Source organism: Impatiens glandulifera, chromosome 6, assembly GCF_907164915.1.
Source record: "Impatiens glandulifera chromosome 6, dImpGla2.1, whole genome shotgun sequence".
Taxonomy (NCBI): Eukaryota; Viridiplantae; Streptophyta; class Magnoliopsida; order Ericales; family Balsaminaceae; genus Impatiens; species Impatiens glandulifera.
In genome coordinates, this window is record NC_061867.1 from 32,328,421 (window position 1) to 32,343,372 (window position 14,952).

Consider the following 14,952-nt stretch of genomic DNA (forward strand, 5'->3'; position numbering starts at 1 on the left):
TTCAAATTGTCTGTACTGCATTGTACTACCATGATCTCAAGAATCTTTTCCTCCTGTACTACCCAATACCTCATGTATAGTACATCCAACAGAAAGAGCACATGTGTCCAAAAGAATGATTTGACCGTTGAAGTTTTTCAAGAATAAATTGTTGCATAAAGTCAACGGACAAATTGTTGGCTGAATATGTAATACATAAGCTGAAGCTCTCTCTAAAAGATTGAATCACCAGATTTCTACAAGTTTGATTTCTTGAATCAACTTACTCTCTCTCTAGATATTTTATTCTCAAGTGTATTTTGTAAATCACTACGTGAAGTTGAGAGATAAGTTACTGGACTATTTGATAGTCATTAATAGTGTGTTCTAAGTTGAACAAATATTGTTTTGTTCAATAGAGAGTTATCTAAATCAGTGAGTTGTATTCGTCTCAAAGTATCTAATGATATCCTTCCGGTTGTTGGAAGAAGGGGTGACGTGGGAGAGTTTGCTACGAACATCCATAATCAACTCGATGTGTTCTTTACTTTCTGTCATTCATTTTTCATTGGTTTTAAGCTTCAAATCCAACGAACATTTCCGCACTTGAATCTGTTTCAAAAGTTTGAAGGATTTGCGAAGAACAGAATCATATTTTAACTTCTAATATAATTAAAATCGAACTGATGTGTATAAGTTGTTATCAATAGTCAGACCCCCGTCTCTATTGATTACACCGATCCTTTCAATTTGTATCAGAGCCTCGTTTTCTATTCTCAAGCATCAAAAGAATCTAAATCATGTCTATGGCTGTCATCAACAATGTTCCCATGTTCTCAGAGGAAAATTATGTCGTGTGGAAGGAGAGAGTCCACGCTTATCTAGCTTCCATAGATGATGTCATGTTGTTTGTCATCACCGAAGGTCCGATAAAGATTGAGAAGGATAGATCTGAGTGGACTAGTGAAGATAAAAGAAAGAACAACCTCGACAACATAGTATAAGACATCCTCTACAAGACATTGGATGATAACATGTTACACAAGATCATCACATGCCCTAGTGCCAAAGATATTTGGAAGAAGTTGACTAAACTATGTGAGGGCAACGAGCAAACCAAAGAAAACAGACTCATGGTTTCCACACAATAGTTCAATAACTTCAAGATGTGTCCTGGAGAGACGATGACTGAGTTCGATGAAAGATTCAGTAAGGTTATCACTTCTCTATACACTTACAACAACAGAGAGGTTGCGATCAAGGTCATGCGTGCTCTGCCCAGAGAGTGGGATATCAAGACGATGGTGATGAGGGAATCTAAAGACCTCAACAAGATGGAGCTCTATGATTTGTTAGCCGATTTGAAGGCCTACGAGTTTAAAATAAACTTTAGGAATGAAGAGGAGCACCCCACATCCACCATCATAACAAAGGCATTGATGACCGCTGAGGAGCCATCTACTGCCACTACTGTGAAGGCTGCTGCTAAGCAAATTAGCAGCGATGCCATGACTCTTTTTATGAAGAAAATCTGCAAATTCATGAATAAGAGACACTTCAAGACGGAAAGTAGCAAGCCGAAGCGAGGTGAGAAAAAGAAAGATAAGAAAAAGAAAGAGCTGAAGAATCTCATTGCGGCTGAAAGCAAAGCCAAGTGGGACGACAACGACTTAGATGATTCATCATCCAACGTTAGTGATGATGAAGAGGTCACTTGCTTTATGGAAAGAGAAGAAGAAAATCTGAGGAATCCGAGGTATGTGATTTCTCTCTAGAAGAGTTTACACAAGATGAATTAGTGGCTGCACTCAATGACATGGTCATTGAGTACAAGAAACTGTCAGACTCTTTTGATGAACTAAATTTCAAAAACAAATCTGATAGCTTTTCTTCATCCCAAAACAATGATTCTAAAGTTTTTGAAAACAAAATGGTTGAGCTATCATCTGAGAATGAGAAGCTCAAGGAAAATGTTCAAACTATATTTTATGAAAACCAACGTTTGACATATGTGGTCAGTTCCTGGATGAAGTCTGGAGATGCAGTCAGACAACAAATAAGTATGTTGAGGCCTACCGGATGCAAATCCGGTTTAGGATTTGATGGCAATGACTCAGACAAGTCTTGTAAAAAGATAAACCCAGCCACATAAAAGTTTAAGGCTATAAGCTTTGTCAAAGGGAGTTTAACTACGAATGAAACTGATTCAAGCTGTGATGAGATAACCTTAAAGGATGAGATTACTTATGTTCCGTCGACTATTAGCTAGCTGAAAATTAAGTTAGAAGCAGCCAGCATGTCTGGAAAACTAAAACCTGACAAAAAAATCAAGGATTTTTAAATCAAAACCATCCTCCAAGGTTAAGGGATCAGCTGCTAACAAAAAGACGTCTACTAAGTCTAAATCAGACGCACTGATCATAACACAACATGGGAAATCCATAAAAATAATCAAAGTATGGATTCTCAAGGGACTAATAAGCCATGGACCCAAAGAAAAATAGGTACCAGATTCGTTATTGTCTTTGAATACAGGTAAAACAATAAAGCATCTTGGAAGAGTCAAGTGGCATCTGGACAGCCGACTGCTCGGACATAGCATATGACATTCAATAGCCTGAACTGGTTGAAATCTTCACGAAGCCACTTCCCGAGTCTATGTTTTCTTACCTTAGAAATATTTTTAGGATTGTTAGATTACGATAATACCTAGATTATATTTAAATCATGAACTCACCTTGTTATGATAATTTAGTTTAAATAATCAAAAAGGGATAAATTGTTGGGTTAAGATTTTTAATGTTTAAACTAGTTTTGATAATTTAGTTTAAATAATCAAAAAGAGAGAAATTGTTGGGTTTAGATTTTTAATGTTTAAACTGGTTTTAATAATATAGTTTAAATAATCAAAAAGAGGGAAATTTTTGGGTTAAGATTTTTAATTGATTTATAATAACTTAACAATTTTGATTTGATGATTGATGAAATGGTTTTTGATAATAAATGGATAAAACTAAGTTCAATAATTGTTAGTCATATCAAATATATAAAAATATAATTAGATATAACATCTGTGGTGTACTGGTAAGTACATCTGTTTTGTGGGTGACCTGGGTTCAAATCTCATCAGACGCATAATTAATAATTGGAGTTTTGTTAATTTACAGGCACAACTCAAATTCAACGCGCGCGAGAAGACGTCTCAAAGTCAATGCACGTGGTTAGATGGGGCGTCTAACGTGTAGTTAGACGTCAGAGTCTAATAATAGATGGGGGCATCTAAAGGTTGTTAGATGGGGTGCGTCTAAGCAGATGGACGTCTAAGTAGATGGACGACTAAGATGATCAGATGAGGCATTTAAGCAGATGAACGACCAAGATGAGGCGTCTAATGTGTAGTTAGATGGGGGCGTCTAAGAACGTGGACGGCTAAGATGAGTAGATGAGCAGATGGACGTCTAAGAAGATGGATGGCTAAGATTATCAGATGAGGCATCTAAGCAGATGAACAGCCAAGATGAAGCATCTAATGTGTAGTTAGACAGGGGCGTCTAAGCAAATGGACGACTAAGATGATCAGATGAGGCGTCTAAGCAGATGAACGACCAAGATGTAATAGACTGTTATATGTGGGTCTAATAGACTGTTATATGGGGGCATCTTATAGACTATTAGATGGGGGCGTCTAATAGACTATCAATCTGATAGACGTCTGAAGGTAGATGAGCTTCCAGACAGCAGGCAGCAGAGTCCTCCAGACAGCTGACAATAGAGCTCAACAAATGAACAAATATCACGTACACCATAATTCAAATTGTCTTTACTGTATTGTACTACCATGATCTCAATAATCTTTTTCTGTTGTACTACCCAGTACCTCATGGATAGTACATCCAATAGAAAGAGCACATGTGTCCAAAAGAAGGATTTGAACGTTGAAATTTTTCAAGAATAAATTGTTGCCTATAGACAATGGACAAATTGTTGGCTGAATATACACGACAAAAGTTGAAGCTCTCTCTAAAAGATTGAATCACCAGATTTCTACAAGTTTGATTTCTTGAATCATCTTACTCTCTCTCTAGATATTTTATTCTCAAGTGTATTTTGTAAATCACTACGTGAAGTTGAGACATAAGTAACTAGACTATTTGATAGTCATTAATAGTGTGTTGTAAGTTGAACAAATATTGTTTTGTTCAACAGAGAGTTAACTAGATCAGTGAGTTGAATTCGTCTCAAAGTATCTAGTGATATCCTTTCAGTTGTTGGAAGTAGGTGTGACATAGGAGAGTTTGCTTCGAACATCCATAAACAACTCGCTGTGTTCTTTACTTTTTTCATTCATTTTTCATTGGTTCAAAGTTTCAAATCCGACGAACATTTCCCCACTTAAATCTATTTCAAGAGTTCGAATGATTTGCGAAGAATAGAAACAAATTTTAATTTCTAATAGATTTAAAATCGAACTAAAGTGTATAACTTGTTATCAATAGTCAGACGCCCGTCTCTATTGATTACACCGATCATTTCTAAATATAAAAATTTCAATTTCAAACTTAAAGATTGAATTAGAGGGTTATTGGAAGTTTATCAAGGATTGGAGAACACTCCTTAGACCTCATGGATAATTTTAGGATGCCGGATCCGAGCTTTAAGGCTTAATGCAAAAACACCAAAAACCTAGAAGCCTGAGCTTCAATGGAAGATTTTTGTGATTTTTTTATTGTGGCTAGAGATGTTATCTCTTGCCTTCCAAAGCCGGTTCAGGAAACAAGTTGATCGAATTTAGTTAAATGCCATCAATGGTGTTTTGGTTGTTCTTGATCCAACTTACCTAATATGACCATGATGAGGCCTATGATCGGAGGCGAAATGATCATTTCAACTTTTAAATCAGCCGATATGGTGTTCCGCTCGTGGCTAGGCGTTCTATCGCGTTTCTGCTAATGACGTTGGAGCGCGCTTTAGCTGATCATTTACTTTGAGGATGCACCCTCGCTTTGTTTCAGCGGGAGACATAGGAAATCCATCATCTATCCGATGGCCTTGGTTCCTGCTCTCGAGTTTTGGCTACACTCGATTACAAATTTTTTATATTATTTTAACCTTGATAGTTATTTGAAATTGTTTATTCTTTCACCCTTTTGGTTTTGTTTTTAAATCTTTTAAAATATACAAAATATATAAAATAAATATGACATTTATTTTATCAATTTATTTTATTTTTGTATAATAGTGGGTTTAATAAATAATTTATTTGGGATAAAATGGATATAACATTTATTCTAAATATTTATTTTAATCCTTTTGATTTTTCTAAAATTAATTTGAGATAAAATTGGTACAACATTTATCCCAAATTATTATTTTTTTTATTGTCCATTGCTTTAATTAATTGGGATTTAATTATTACCATAATTAATCCCACTTAATTATTTAATCATGCTTTTGAACTTGATTTTAATTATTATTTTTATTTTATTTAATCAAAATAATTTATAAATTGGGTAAATGAGATTTTAGTTCTTAGCGGTAATGTCACATTTCTATGGTAAAAAAAATAAATTATTTTTTTGGAGTGGGTTGAACCCATCTAAACCCTAACACAAAACGATAATTGTATATAAATATATTTGGCTAGCTCAATAAGTTAGTAGTCAAATATGATATTTTGACATGTTTCCAACCCTAAAATAGTATTTCCATTCACTTATTCTGATTATGTTGCCGTTACGACACTGGGTTGATATCCGAAGAGATTTTCAGTCTCCAAATCTTAATCCATCATTTCATCTGTAGACAATATCTCCTTCTTAGACACGATAAATTTATTGCTCTTCTCAACAATTCTCTTAATTCTTACCACCATGGTCATTATAGTTGAAGATAAATGGGAGAGAATGAGAACGATTGAGAAGACGAATCGTTATGACGAAGGTGTGGTCGTATAGTAGTTTATCTATTACTGGAACGCAGCATCGCGCTCGGCTTAAAAATTTAGGCGTCGAACACCAAGATTCTCCCGGAGGTGGACGATGATAAAATTACTAATTACTCACCCATGCTCACCATTAGTTTCAAAACGCTTTTATCCCCTCTTTTAGCCTAACGTCAATAAGAGGTGGATATTCACATTATCCTTGAGTGGTGATAGGTTCAATCCCGTTAGGCGGTAAGTTATGCGCCTTGTAAAATGATTAAGTGTATTTGCGGACAATATGCTTAACCTATTTGTGGCCTTTTTTTAGTTTTAAATGATACACCATTTAAGGTAATTCTCTTTCCTCTTTTGACTTGCAAGATTTTAAGGTTGTATTTTAGTGTTGGGTTGAAAAAACAATTTGAGCAACGACATGGGGTTGAATCTCCACTATGCAAACAACCTATTACGTCTTTGGGCCTAGATGCATTGTACGGCACTAAGTTGATCGCCGATGATACATTTACTCATTGTTGAGGTTGTTTTATATTGAGGAAACTGAGTCAAAATGACAAAACATGGCAAACGAGATACACATAAGTTATCGATTTTAGGGTTGCAAATGAGTTGAACCGTGTTAGGATTTGTATCTCTCAAATCCGATCACCTTGAAACAATCTGTAAAAATGCAAGAAAGAAGAACACAAGAAGACACATATTTATAGTGGTTCACTCAAATTGAGCTATATCCACTTCAGCCACCACCAGATTTCACTATGAAGAAGAAGAAGGAATACAGAGTTTTTGCCTCACACTTTATCTCTCTAGAATTATTTCTCTTGTTTGTAAACCCTTAATAATCACATATTTATAGGGTAAATATTCAGGTAATAAACCTAAATAATTCTTGGTCAGGCCCAAGCCCAAAACCAAATACAAACCCAATAAACTCTAATTAACACTTGTAGAGTTTATTATAAGTGTAAGCTCCATAACCCAAGAATCTCCCACTTGGAGACTAACTTCATCATCTCTCGATCGGTGACAGTTTTCCATCCGGTGTCTTAACGAAGAAGACCAACTGAAGTTGCACACAACTTCAGTTTCACATTTGTCACAGCTTTCGTCAACATATCAGCTAGATTCTCACTCACGGGAATCTTCTCAAGAGCTAATACTCCATCTTCTAAAGCTGACCAGATGAAATGATAACAAACCTGTATAAGCTTCGTCCTGCCATGATCAACAGGATTCTTTGCCAAATGAATGGCACTCTGACTGTCGCATCACAACACACTTCCCTCGTAGTCTTGACCCAATTCTATCAAAAAGGGTTGTAACCACACCATCTCTTTAGTAGCCTCTGTCACAACAACATACTCTACCTCACAACTAGAAAGAGCAACAATCTTCTGTAATTCTGAAACCCAACTGATTGCAGTATCTCTCAGAGTATAAATGTACCATGTTGTGCTCTTCCTACTACAACATCACCACCATTGTCAGCATCAACATATCCTTTCAAACTCATATTAGACTTTCGAAAAAATAAAGTGAGATTTGTACTTCCTCTTAAGTATCGTAGTATCCACTTTACTGCTTCCCAATATTGTCTACCCGGGTTGCTCATGAATCTGCTAACAACTCTCACTGCATGTGTTATGTCTGATCTTGTGTAAACCATCGCATACATAATACAACCAATGGCAGAGGCATACAGAACAATGACCATGTAATTTTTCTCCTCCTCTGTTGAAGGCGACTTATCTATAGATAGTCTGAAGTCACTAGCTAAGGGGGTAGTAACTGATTTTGCATCATACAAGTTGAACCTGCTAAGAACTTTCTTCACATATTCTTCTTTTGAAAGCTTGAGAACTTCTTCATCCCTGAAAATTCTCATCCCAAGGATTTGTTTAGCAGCACCCAAATCCTTCATTGCAAACTTTTCAAACAACTCTTTCTTGAGCTTGTTAATCTCATACAAACTTGCTCCAGCAATCAACATGTCATCAACATAGAGGAGCAGAATAATGTACGATTTATCAAACCTCTTAATATAGCAACAATGATCAGCTTCACACCTTATAAAATTGTTACTTTTCATGAAGCTATCGAACTTCTTGTACAATTGCCTTGGAGATTGTTTCAAACCATACAGACTCTTCTGAAGCTTACATACAAGCTCATCTTTTCCTTTGATTTCAAATCCTACTGGTTGTCGCATATAAATCTCTTCATCTAAATCACCATGAAGAAAAGCAGTTTTGACATGCATTTGTTGAAGATGAAGGTCTTCTTTCACAACCAAACTCAAAATAATTCTGATTGTCATCAATTTAACTATTGGAGAGAATATCTCATTGTAGTCAATACCTTCTTTCTGTTGAAATCTTTTCACAACCAATCTTGTCTTATACCTCATGGTTTTATCATGTTCTTCTTTAATCCTGAAGATCCATTTGTTGTGAAGTGCCTTCTTTCCCTTTGGTAGCTCAGTGAGCTCCCAAGTCTGATTCAACATCAAAGAGTCCATCTCATCTTTCATCGCAGACTCCCACTTAACCGATTCATCAGATTGTATTGCTTCCTCATAATATTCAGGTTCACCTCTATCTATCAACAATATATAGTTCAGAGATGGAGACCACCTCTCGACTGGTTTTCGATTCCTTGACGATCTTCTCAACTGTATAACCGGTGTTTGCTGATTTACCTCTAGGGCCACGTTCTCAACAATTTCATCTTCAACAATACATTGTTCTTCTTCGACACTCGGTATATATTCAGCTGAAAATTCTCTAAAATTGACGGTATCAGTTTCTTCCAACTTGGAATCACCATCTGATGTCTTCCTAACACAATCTTTGTAGAAAACCTGTTCATTGAAGATAACATCTTTTCTACGAATGATCTTCCGATTTTGATTATCCCAGAAATGATAACCAAACTCGATATCAACATTACCAATGAAAAAATATTTATTAGACGTTGGATCAAGCTTGTTCCGATCACATTCATTAATTTGAACATATGGTAAACAACCAAATACTTTCAAATAAGAAAGGTTTACCTTTTTATTGCTCCAAGCTTCTTCAGGAATTCTGAATTCAAGAGGAACAGAGGGTCCCCTGTTTATCAAATAGGTAGCAGTATTTGTAGCTTCTTCCCAGAAGGTTTTAGGCAGCCCTGCATGCCATCTCATGCTTTTAGCACACTCGTTCAATGTTCGATTCAATCGTTCAGCTACTCTATTCTCTTGAGGCGTTCGGGGAACAGTCTTCACCATACTGATCCCATTCATAAAACAATACTCTTTGAAATCTGAATTGATATATTCACCTCCGTTGTTGGATCTCAAGCACTTAACTTTCTAATTTGTTTTAATTTCAACCAAAGTCTTCCATTTCTTGAAAAGAACAAATACTTAAGACTTGTGCTTTATAAAATATACCCATACCTTTCTTATTGAATCATCTATAAACGTCACGTAGTATTGTGATCCGTCAATAGAAGAAATAGGTGTAGGTCCCCACACCTATTTCTTGAGCTCCTTTCCAATCTTTAAGAAACTCACCCGTTTCTATTTTCCAATAATGCAGTTTTCACATAACTGATGTTCAACAGACTTCAGTTCTAGAATTTGTCCATTCTTCAAAAGAATTTTCATCCCTTTTTTGCTCATATTGCCCAACCTGCAATGCCACAGCTCACTGTTCTTCGAGTCATCAACTACAGCAACAACTGTTTCTCTGCAAGTTGAAGTCGTGTATAACGTTCCAGTTTTGTGACCTCGAGCAACAACTATTGTCACCTTCCATGCACCATTTCCACAACTGAAATTGTGACCTTCTTCATCAAGTTGTGTAACAGTTTCTGTAACAACGTTGGCTGCATCATTTTTATCATCGCTGTTTCTCTTCGGTGTTTTACAGTTCCTCATCAAATGACCCTGTTTACCACAATTCCAACACTCAAATATCCGCCCAGATATGGACTGACTTCTCTTGCTCCTCAATATAGATCTGCTCTTACCTCGATTGAAATTTCTATCATTACATCTGCCCATATTTTCCACATTCAGAGAAGAACCTTTGAACATTTCACCAGAATCAATTTTACGAACCTCTTCAGCAAGAATACGATCTCTAACTTCAACGAATTTCAGTTTAGCATTTCCAACTGAATTACTAATTGCTGCCCTCATAGGTTCCCAGCTATTTGGTAGAGATGCTAACAAAATTAGGGCACTAACTTCATCCCCAAAATCAATCTCAGCAGATATTAATTGATTCACAATTGTATGGAATTCATTCAATTGAGTAATTGGAAAAAGTACCATTAACCATTCTTAAGTAAAAGAGTCTTTTAATTAAGTGTACTTTGTTGTTAGCAGATGTTTTCTCATACATATTAGAAAGAGCTTTCATCAGACCCATGGTGGTCTTCTCCTTTTCTACATTGTGAGCAACCGTCTTGGCTAGCGTCAATCGGACAACTCCCAAAACCTGTCTATCAAGGAGTTTCAATTCCGCTTCATCCATCTTCTCTAGTTTCTCACTCAAAGGAACATGAAGCTTCTTTCCATAGAGATAATCTTCAATCTACATTCTCTAGAAGGAATAATATGTCCCATCGAATCTTCCAATCCCATGTCCTATACTGTTCTCACTTGCCATTGTTTCCAATGCTCAGATCTAGCCTAGATGCTCTGATACCAGTTGTTAGGATTTATATCTCCCAAATCCGACGAGCTTGAAACAATCTGTAAAAATGCAAGAAAGAAGAACACAAGAAGACACAGATTTATAGTGGTTCACTCAAATTTATAGACACAGATGGTTTGTCGAATTGTTTCGATCCATACAATATATAATATATTATTTTTTATTTATTTTTAATAATTTTAATGTCAAACTTAGAAACGTAAACTTAAAAAAATCATTCCATAACCATAATGCCATAATAATAATGATATCACATGAAAAATCAATCACATTCTATCCAAACATCATCACACACATCTGATGCATCATCAAAATTAATTCCCAAACTTTAATGTCCTTCGCAACCATCTTTGTCTATAGCCACTTTTTTAAAATCATACTCCATGAGTCTATCTCTTTCACTCATCACACTTATCTTACTCTCGTCGCTGCCTTCAGCTGCGTTCCTTCCCTACTATCAATCAGAAAAGAGCTACACGCCCGCGTCCACATGATTTGTAGAACCTTAGTTCCCACTTCCTGATTTGTTGCACATCTTTGCTCATAAGTGATAATTTGACCTCAAAAGATGTTTTAGACAATTTAAACATATGGTATGACCAAACTTGTAAGGTACATTGATGTATCTAAAACAATAGATCTCGTTGTTGATGAGGCCTAAAGAGTTATGAGTCGTGAACCTCAAACATGACAGAAAGATCCATGTTACAAGATTCTCTATGTTTCCTGTCATAGGGAAGGGTAAAATAGTCAAATTTAAAAAATTAAAAATATTTGACCATTTTGCCTTTGTCTAAGGGAAATAGAGGGAATCCGTATTAGTATTAGGGGATCCGTCTTTTAACAGTAAGGCCTTGAGACATTGGCCAAACATTATCATAAGATGTGATGTTTAATTTTATTTTATTTCAGATATGATGTTTCATTTTTTTTTTGGTCCAAGATGTAAATGAATGTTATTTTAAGTTTGTATTTATTTGAAGAACTTATGATTACTCATATTATAACTTGTAATGTACATAGTTTTTGGACAGAATATTAGTATTTGGTTGTATTTTTTGTGATTAAATGAAACAATGACAACTTTTTTACTTTTCCAAAAATAAAAATAAAAAAATATTTAAAATGTAAAAAATTTACTTTAAATAAATCCACAATAAATATCTAATAATTTTTTTACCAAAAACTTTTCTCTATCATATTACCATAATAATCCTAATTAAATATGGTATATTATACCAATTTCAATCGCATATTAAAAATTAATTTTACCATACAATATAAGAAAAATATCAATTTAATAAATATAATTAATGATTAATTTTGTTTTTGGTAAGTAAGATCATATTATAAATTTTTATATGTTTTAAAACCCTATATAATGGAGCATATCAAGAATAGTAGTAGATGTAGAAAATAGAAATAGAGAAATGGTGTCAAAAACAAGTAGAGGTCGTCAAAGGATTCCACTTTACAAGATCGAGGATAAAGGTAGGCGTTCTGTAACTTTTTTGAAACGTAAATTTGGAATTTTAAAGGAATCAAGTGAACTTTCTACTTTATGTGGATCGAACATGGCACTAATCTTGTTTAGTGAAAGCGGAAGAGCATACTCTTTTGGTAATCCTAATACAAATGTGATATTTGATCGATTTATGGGTGTTGTTCCCGAAAGGGTGTTTGATTCAACATTCCATGAACTCCTCGAGGCTCAAAAGTCTCCACATGTTCGATATATGGAAGCTCAAATAATGGAGGCTGAAAAGACACTCGCTCAAGAGCAATATGCGGGAAAAACATTGTCACTAGAGATGACCGAACATGCTAAGGAGAAGTGGTGTGAGCAACCAATTGAAGAGATGAACTCATTGCAATTAAAATGGAGGAAGCGTGAGATGGAGGAACTAAAGATGGTCTTTGAACAAGAGAAGGAGTTGAAGATGGCCACAGAAAATCAAAATCCTTTGTTTTTGTTGGCTATGAATAGCCAAAACTCAATTTATTTTTAAATTTTCATGTACCCTTTTCTTGAATTTGTTTTTATCAATATGCTCTAGGAATTTCATTACAACATGTTTTTCTAGATTGCATTTCTATCTTTGAATTTTGATGGCCCATGCCTTATATTATAATAGTAGTTTGAATGGTTTGTTTTATTTATATTTAATTAAACTTTTTAATAATATATCCAGTTATTATTAGAAGTTCTCACTCACTTTTAATAGAATATATTATTTTGTATAACCAACACAATTTTTTAAGAAGAAAAACTAAATTAATTAAAATATATATATATATATATATATATATATATATGGGGACAATAAACCTTCTTGAATTCTAATATGAGAAATTATTTAAAATAATTAATTATTATTAATGTATATGCCACAAAAATCACTTAGGGTTGCTTGTTTTGGGAATTCATGTTTTTGGGTTGTCTGTTTAGGAAATTCATGTACCCTCAATGGAAGGACAATATTTGTATTTTTTTTAAATGATTTGTTTTGTCCCTGTATGTGAGGGAACATGAATTCCATAACAAAGGATTATATCCCCTCAAAAATATCATTCAAAATTTTTAATTAAATAATGCAAATAATAATAACTACAAAACATGGATGTATTTATGCACCTTGTTGCGTTCAAACAAAGTCTCATATAGCCCAATCTGAATAGAAGCCTATTTTATTCAGAAGAATATTTTGAACTAAGAAATCTCTTTACCTTTGGTTGTGAAAATCTGAGGAGAAAACATTCATTTAAGGATCCAATAATTAAAGTTAATTTTACTTGAAAGAATAAATAAATAAAATAATAGGTAGCTGAAAAGAATCGAACAAAGTGTGATTTAAAAATGTTTTTACACTTAATAATAAATAACTAATTTAACTAGTTAATTATTTATTACAAAATATTATTTAAATATAAAAACAAATAAACACAATTTAAAATATATTAAAAAAACATCAAATAACATTTACAAACATCATCTTTAATTTAAAAAAAAGTTTATTTCGGTCGATAATTTTAAAAGAAGCTGTCATTGTTTTTCAAAACAAGTGATTAAGGAAGAACATTAATTGTCAAGCCTATATTGAAATCGAGTTGGAGATTTCTTCTAATGATTCGAGAAAGGCTTGAGGGAGATTTCAGATAAGGATTTAAAAATAAGACGAATGATGTTTGAAACTATTTCTATAGAGGAGAGAGAGTAAAATTTTTAAGGAGATCAAACGAGTTCGGTTAGATTAAAGTTTATAATGTTGGCCTTTAGTTATAAATAATTTGGAGATAGCTCGTGAATGAATTACACTAATATTGGGTGTGTAATTACACTTTTGGTTTTGAAGGTAATAAGGAAAAATTACACATTAAATGGAGACTCACATTAATCTTAAAATGAATTAAATTTTGAAGTGTGAGACACATGGAATGGAATAAAAAATGATGGACTTGTTATTTATGATTAATTATAAAATATAAGTTGATGTTGACTTGATATCAACGTTTGATGTGACGAATTGAAAAATGATGCGGAGAGCAAATAATTTGGTAGGATTTAGCTAATCAAAATATTTTAATATATTTTAAATAGTCATTAATTTGATATTAATAATGATTTTGTTATTATTTAAGTTTGCTCAACCAAGTAGATTCTACCTATTAAATGATTTATATTAATAAAAATTAAATGAACTTACGTGAGTAGAATTTATCATCGTTAATATTTTTATTTCGTTTAGATAAATATGACACAATTTACAAAGTGGATAAAAATGACCATTATATCTAGACAAATTTGAGAAATTAACACCTCATTAATAAATGTAGTATTCTTACTTTACATATATATATATTAGGTTAGTTATATATATATATATATATATATATTTAATTTAAAATATATATAAAAAATGAAAAAATTAATAAATATAATTTTTAAAATTATTTTTCTCTAACTCTCCTTCAAAATTTATTATAAAATTAAAAAAATATGATTATCAATAATAATAATTATTCAAATAAAATATATAATTGTTAATTGTATTGTATTGTATTTAATTTAAAACTATAATAATCTTTTGAACCTTATGAAAATGAGTTTGATATATTTATTTTTGTATTGTATTTAATTAAAAATTATAATAATCATTTCAACCAGATGAAAATGAGTTTGATTTATTCATTTTGTATTGTATTTAATTAAAAATTATAATATTAATCATTTTTTTTTATTTTGTTATCATTCACCTTGAACCATTATAAGACATATTTTTAAGGAATAAATAGACCTGTATACTTGTATTATCTCTCATTTAA

General features: G+C 33.2%; 1 protein-coding gene across 1 annotated transcript; it reads left to right on the forward strand.

Annotated features, from left to right (window-relative positions):
* Positions 1 to 1,418: 1,418 nt before the first annotated feature.
* Positions 1,419 to 12,638, forward strand: LOC124943514 (agamous-like MADS-box protein AGL23). Its single transcript, XM_047484013.1, has 2 exons — positions 1,419 to 1,670; positions 12,168 to 12,638. Exons 1-2 carry the CDS (start codon positions 1,419 to 1,421, stop codon positions 12,636 to 12,638), a joined length of 723 nt encoding a protein of 240 aa, XP_047339969.1.
* Positions 12,639 to 14,952: the final 2,314 nt, after the last annotated feature.